At 44.1% G+C, this 6,000-nt stretch overlaps 1 protein-coding gene across 3 annotated transcripts in view; it reads left to right on the forward strand.

Annotated features, from left to right (window-relative positions):
• The window catches only part of LOC147635725 (uncharacterized), a 39,160-nt gene extending 36,383 nt beyond the window's left edge, over window positions 1–2,777 (forward strand). For all 3 annotated transcript variants that reach the window (XM_086803123.1, XM_086803122.1, XM_086803121.1), the window contains exons 7-13: window positions 705–750; window positions 1,073–1,127; window positions 1,227–1,303; window positions 1,375–1,842; window positions 1,924–2,028; window positions 2,130–2,273; window positions 2,384–2,777. In XM_086803123.1, coding sequence (XP_086659249.1) covers window positions 705–750; window positions 1,073–1,127; window positions 1,227–1,303; window positions 1,375–1,842; window positions 1,924–2,028; window positions 2,130–2,273; window positions 2,384–2,473 — 985 coding nt within the window. In that variant the 3' untranslated portion in view covers window positions 2,474–2,777. The remainder of the gene's footprint in view (window positions 1–704; window positions 751–1,072; window positions 1,128–1,226; window positions 1,304–1,374; window positions 1,843–1,923; window positions 2,029–2,129; window positions 2,274–2,383) is intronic.
• Window positions 2,778–6,000: the final 3,223 nt, after the last annotated feature.

Here is a 6,000-nt window from a genome sequence, read left to right on the forward strand (position 1 = left end):
AGTGGACAGCTTGATGATGCTGATTATGTTACCACATTTGGTCGTGGAAAGTGGAAAATTAGTAAGGGCTCACTGGTTGTTGCCAGAGGCTCTAAGGTGGACACTCTTTACTTTATGCATGCAGGTGTTTGTCACCATGCTAATGTAAATGCAACCGAACTGCCGGAAATCTCTATGTGGCATAGCCGGTTGGGACACATGAGTGTCAAAGGAATGGAGCAATTGTCTCGTTTGGGTTACTTGCCTTCTCTAAAGTTTTCAAGTTTTCAGTTTTGTGAGCATTGTATATATGGCAGGCAACTGCAGTGCCCCCACAAGAAAGCTCTTGGACAGAAAGATGCTCAGTTAGAGCTTGTGCATACAGATGTATGTGAGATGCCTCATCTTTCTTTGGGAGGGGCAAAATACTGTGTGTCTTTTATTGATGATGCCACACGCAAGGTGTGGGTCTATCCTCTTCGTTTGAAGAGTGATACATTCTCAGTGTTTCAGAAGAGCCATGTCACCTGATTCATGACATGCAGCTTGGGTTACTTTTATGGTTGTATACAACAGCCGGCTAAGAGAATTCAAGGTGTTAAAAGTAGGCAAGAGGGTCTGAAAATTGTTAAGGATACAACCCATTCAACCCATCTTGTGTAAGCTGTGTTACTGGATGCCTTGTGTATTTGTTGAGTTTCTACTCTTGGGACCTTTCTGTGCAGGTATTTTGAGAAATTTGGAACAATTACGGATATCTACATGCCGAAGGTCAGCCATTTTCTCACCTTTATTCCATGTTTATTTTGTAAGGTTTGGGGTCTGACTTTTGCATGCATAACTTGAAATGAGTCATATGCATTGTTAAGCCTCCTTTGCAAGTCCACCCACCAGCAGGGATGTACACGGTGTGAAGTTAGTATTTATCACTAATGATGGGATGCCGTTAAGAAATGCTTGCAAAGTAGAGCGTTGTGTATCTGCAATACCGTTTGTATGTACAGTTGATGATTTGTAGGAATTGAGAGGGGTGTTCTTGTGCTGGGAAATCACAAATCACTTGTCATGGTTCGGTTTTCTATCCTATCTTCAGGATTCAGGGGCCAAGTCTCATCGAGGGATAGGTTTTATCACATTTGAGAACTCTGGTGAGTATGTTAATCTCACTATGATTTTGATACATCACGTGAATCTCTGCACTAGTAGAACATCTCATCTATATGCCTGAAGCTCTTTGTCTTCAACAGAGTCTGTGACGAAGGTAATGGCTGAAACTCATGAGATTGGAGGATCAACGGTGGCAGTGGATGAAGCTACTCCTAAGGTATGTTTTGACCGTCTCTCTCTGCAACTGATTGCTGCAGAGGGAAGCCCTAATCTGTGGCTTTTCTGCAGGATGAAGGTGGTAAATCATCTGGGAAGAATGACTACCCCGGAAAGTTTTCCAGCAGTGAATATCTTGCAAAGTATTATGATAAAGAATACAATGGTGCTTACGGAGCGTACAGCCCCTATATAGCTGCTGGTGCAGGGGGTCCTAGGTTTGGAGGCTATGGAGGATTGTCTCCTTATGGAGCTTATGACTACTCTGGGTCGGGGTATGCTGGTGATTATGGGTCAAGCCGGTATGGAGGGAGCAGCTGGTCTAGTATGCCTCCTAGTGGTGGTGGTCATCTTGGTGGGGGCTCTGCTGCTAAAAGCCGCTCTGCTATCTACAGCTCAAGTGTGGCCCCTCAAGCTCTTTCAGGTGGAGGGGGAAGGAATAAGATTTTTGTTGGGAGGCTTCCATCAGAGGCTACCAGTGAAGCTTTGCGCCAGTATTTTGGAAATTTTGGCCGTGTCTTGGATGTTTTCCTGCCGAAGGTTAGCTTCTATGTCATGTAAAGTACAGCATCGTCTGATACAGCTTTGGCCTCCTAACTTGGCCCCAGGGTGTACCTGCAGGATCCAAAGAGAAAAGGGCATCGTGGTTTTGCTTTTGTAACCTTTACGGATGAAGGTCCGGCTGAGCGTGTGTGCCGCAGACCCCATGAACTCCTTGGCCACAAGGTTTGACTGTCTTCTGCCACTGTATTGGGAAGTCTACAGTCTAAAGTGGTTCGTCTGTTCCATGGCTGTAGAGATTATGGGCTGACACAGGTTTTGGGCAGATTGCTGTAGATCGTGCATCGCCTCCAGATGAGGCTGGGCCCGGTGATGGGTACCCAGGAGGTGGATCCGGAATGCTCGGAGGCGGTGCAGGTTCTGCTTACTCAGGAAGCAGCTACCGAAGTAGTCTAGACTATTATAGTGCGGTAAGCCAATTTAGGGCACTTCTGTCACATTTCAGGCATGATTTTAATCATGTGCATATGCAGCAGCAACTTGCAAGTTAGCTAGCTTACATCATGAACTGTGTGTGCAGTGGGGTGGAGGGTCTTATGGTGGTGGTGCTGGGCCAATGCTGGATGCCGATAGGGCATCAAGAGCAGATCTTCGGTACAGGCCCTATTGAAATCTACTGTTTTACTGGAGTCTCGATCTTTCGTCTTTGAGGTTGATGAAGCTCCCTTAAAACAGTGTTTGGATTTTAAAGAGTTAGAAAGAGCGGTCAGGTAAAAGCTGGTAATGATTGATCTGTTTACAGTTGAGGACTCCCAAGATGCGGGGAGGTCATCAGAGGAAAGTCATGTAGTGGAAATGGTGGATTGGTGTTTTGTTCTGATAATATTTATTATAATTTATCATACTGTGAAATTTATGGGTTGCAACTATTCAGGAAACTTTTATATATCATAATCCCATTGTTATGACACTCAGTTCCTGACAGTGTATGCTTATAAGGTTTGTTGGTTAGTGTGCGTTACATATCTGGGATGTCATTTGGTACGTTAGGAACATCATTATGGTGCATTTTAGTGCCTTTGGATAGTGTACGTGTTTCTGCTTTCAGGGTGTTGAGGGCTGCAGCAGGACCTGCTATTGCGTGCCAGGTTTTGGATGCACCAGGAATGAACGACACAACGAAGAACAGGAAATAAAATGCAGCTTTGAAAGGTGAAAGTGTTTTCACAGACGTGCTATTCTAATGTAAACCTTGAAATGACCCAAGCGAACAAAAGAAAAAGGGGTGAAGCAAATGAAGGCAGTAAAGATTAAGCTGATGCCCAGTAGAGCAATACAAGCAAACAATTGTCCAGCGTGAAAGGCTAAAAGTAATGGAGCCGTGATAGGGTTACTAGGTTGTTTCATAACTCAATAGAGTAGGCTTTAAGTGTAGACCATCATCATAAGTTTGAGACACAGGATGCATGTAATAAATATTGCCTCAAGGAAATAAGCGTGAAAAAGCAGTCCTTGGAAATTGGGTTGCACTCTTATTAGTTAACAGTCAATAAAACTATCTTAATTGAAAGGTCATAAGCTGGTTTGAGCAGATGTGGTCCTACCTGCATGTGTAATATGTTAATTTCTGCATATACATTTAAAAGTTCTAAAAATAACTTTTTGTGTCTTCCTTCTTGAACTCTTTAGTGAGCGGAATGTGGGTTGGTGGTCTAGCACACGATACTTTACAACATTCTCTATGAGGGCACGCTAGGAGTTGCAAACATCCATTTGCAAGAGAGCTTCCAGGGTTATGTTGTATAAACTATAGGTAGTTACTACGTTTACAAAGTGACTTATAATCAATTTCAATAGTTGTAAATATCTATTCGCAAGAGGGTTCCTATTACCACTTTTCAGTGTGTTTGTTGTAAGGGATAGATAATTGCTTTGTTGAAGTAGGGGCTTGCAATTATTTTCAATAGTCGTCACTTTAAAAGAAAATAAAAGTTATTGGGCTCTAGCTTGAGTGATCTGGCCCGGGCCATTCTACCCTACCCAAACAAATGGATTCCGGCTCAAACCTTGACATCCGTGGTGTGTGAGTGGTGTGATGCATCCCCCGAAAGGGGCTTTTGAAAAAAAAATAAAGAACATAAAATGTGCTCTTGATGCATTTGTAGAACAATAGCACCCTTTTTAAACGAAACAAAGAGAATAAATTATTTGTATATTTCTCTATAGTATCCTTCTTGTACTCATTGGTTACAAGTCAAAGTATTGGTTAAGCATTTTTATTAAAAACTAAACAAATTATATTTGAACTCATATGAACGGGCTTTTTTTGTTGTTGAAAGAATATGGTTTTATTTATTAGTAAATAGCTAGGTTGCATAAGGTTCAATCCACCTGTAGGTTCAAAAGAGAGTACACGCAAGGGAAATTGCTAAAATTTGCAACATTGTATATCACAAATTTTTAGAGGGGGTGGAACAAATCATCAAGTATCCCCTAGCACCAACTATCCAAGATTGAAAAAGAAACACAAGAAGTTTCACCTCTTCCACCCTTTTTCATGTGAACAAGGACTTCGGAAATCGAAACAATGACAACGAAGGGCGCAAGTCCCACCAAAGAGAGATCAACAACCGTATTGTAATAAAGACATCAATGACAACGAAGGGCGCCCACCAAAGAGAGATCAACAACCGTATTGTAATAAAGACATGAAAGATCATTGACTTCGAAGAGAGCAGCTCCTCCATATGGAACAAACGTTGCCACTTTCATCTTGAACAATACTTGGCCCAAGCCTCACAATCTGACTTCGATGAGAGCAATTGCCACGTTGTTATCACTATCCAACCACAAGTACACTGCCACCTACACTCTTGGCTGTTTCCATCAAGTTCCACTTGGGGGAGCCAAGCAGCTCCAATCCACCTGATTAAATCCATCTATACTTTCTCAACCTCCCACACAGAGTGCTATGTTCCCGGCAATACAGTCAGTGTCGTGCACTTAAGAGCTTACATGTAGTAACCTTCATCAAACCTGATTTCTTATGCCTTGTAGTCATGCTTGACCTCATTTGGCACGTTGTTGATGAATTTCTCTCCTTAGATTTCTCCAGTTTAGGCCGTCATGGACCCCAAAGTGCTTGTGACACCTTAGAGTCTGCAGTTGTGGTTCTAGTTGTGTTACCTTTCGTGTGACTCTGGTTGCACGCCACCTTGATTGGACCACCTGTTGGCCCTCTTCTTCTTCTCTCGCCATGTACTCTGGCCATGTGTTCTGGCCATGAATTGGGGTCATTGGTGCCATCTCTTGGGATTTACTCTCACCCGAATGCTATTTTGGACATGGGATTGTTGGTGCCATCTTGGTCTTACCCTCACCCGAATGATTTCTTCCTTGTTAGCTTTAGTTGCCCAACTTTCACAACCTGTTGAGGACTCAACCTCATCGACGGATAAAGTAAGCAGGAATTTTGAGTTGCCCTGCTCCAACTCTTAGTCAGGTTCTGTTCTCTCCATATCGGATCTTGTTCTCTTTCTTGATTTCTTCTTTTGTGTCAACTTGAATGTAGCAGGAATTTATAGTGCATGTCTGCATCTCGTCGGCTTTCATCACTGCATATGTGGACAGGAAGCCAGGTCCTCCACACTCCACCAAGAGAAACTCCTCCCACTATCACCTCCGACTGCCTCCGAGACCGCCGTCCGCTGGTGCCCTCTGACATCTTCGACTGCGTCACTCGCCGATGCCCTGCGACATCTTTGACCCTCCGACCGCCTCCGACCGCCTTCGACTGCTATCACCGCACGTGCCCTCTGACATCTCCGACCGCCGTCATCGCCGGTGCCCTCCGACATCTTTGACCCATCGGGTCATCTGACTACCAGTGGCACTTACGACGTGAATGGCCAACTCCGAGGGTACTCATGGAGGCAACACCCCTCTCCCTTTCCCAAGGAAAGGAAGGAGATTGAGCAGTTCAAGGACAAATATCCCAACACGAGTCCGTGTGCCCGGTATGTAGTTCCCAAGGCCATCTTCCAAGTGATTGTCCCACCAAGAAATATTGCTCATTTTGCTCAAAGGCGGGCCATGAGGGACTCCGACTTATGCAACAACAACTTAAGCACGGGACTCCGACTTATGCAACAACAACTTAAGCAAGGTACCACCCCGCTTAATCCCTTCGCCGAAGAC

The sequence above is a fragment of the Cibotium barometz genome, chromosome 9, assembly GCF_041138505.1.
Source record: "Cibotium barometz isolate CiBa-2024 chromosome 9, ASM4113850v1, whole genome shotgun sequence".
In the NCBI taxonomy this organism is placed as follows: Eukaryota; Viridiplantae; Streptophyta; class Polypodiopsida; order Cyatheales; family Cibotiaceae; genus Cibotium; species Cibotium barometz.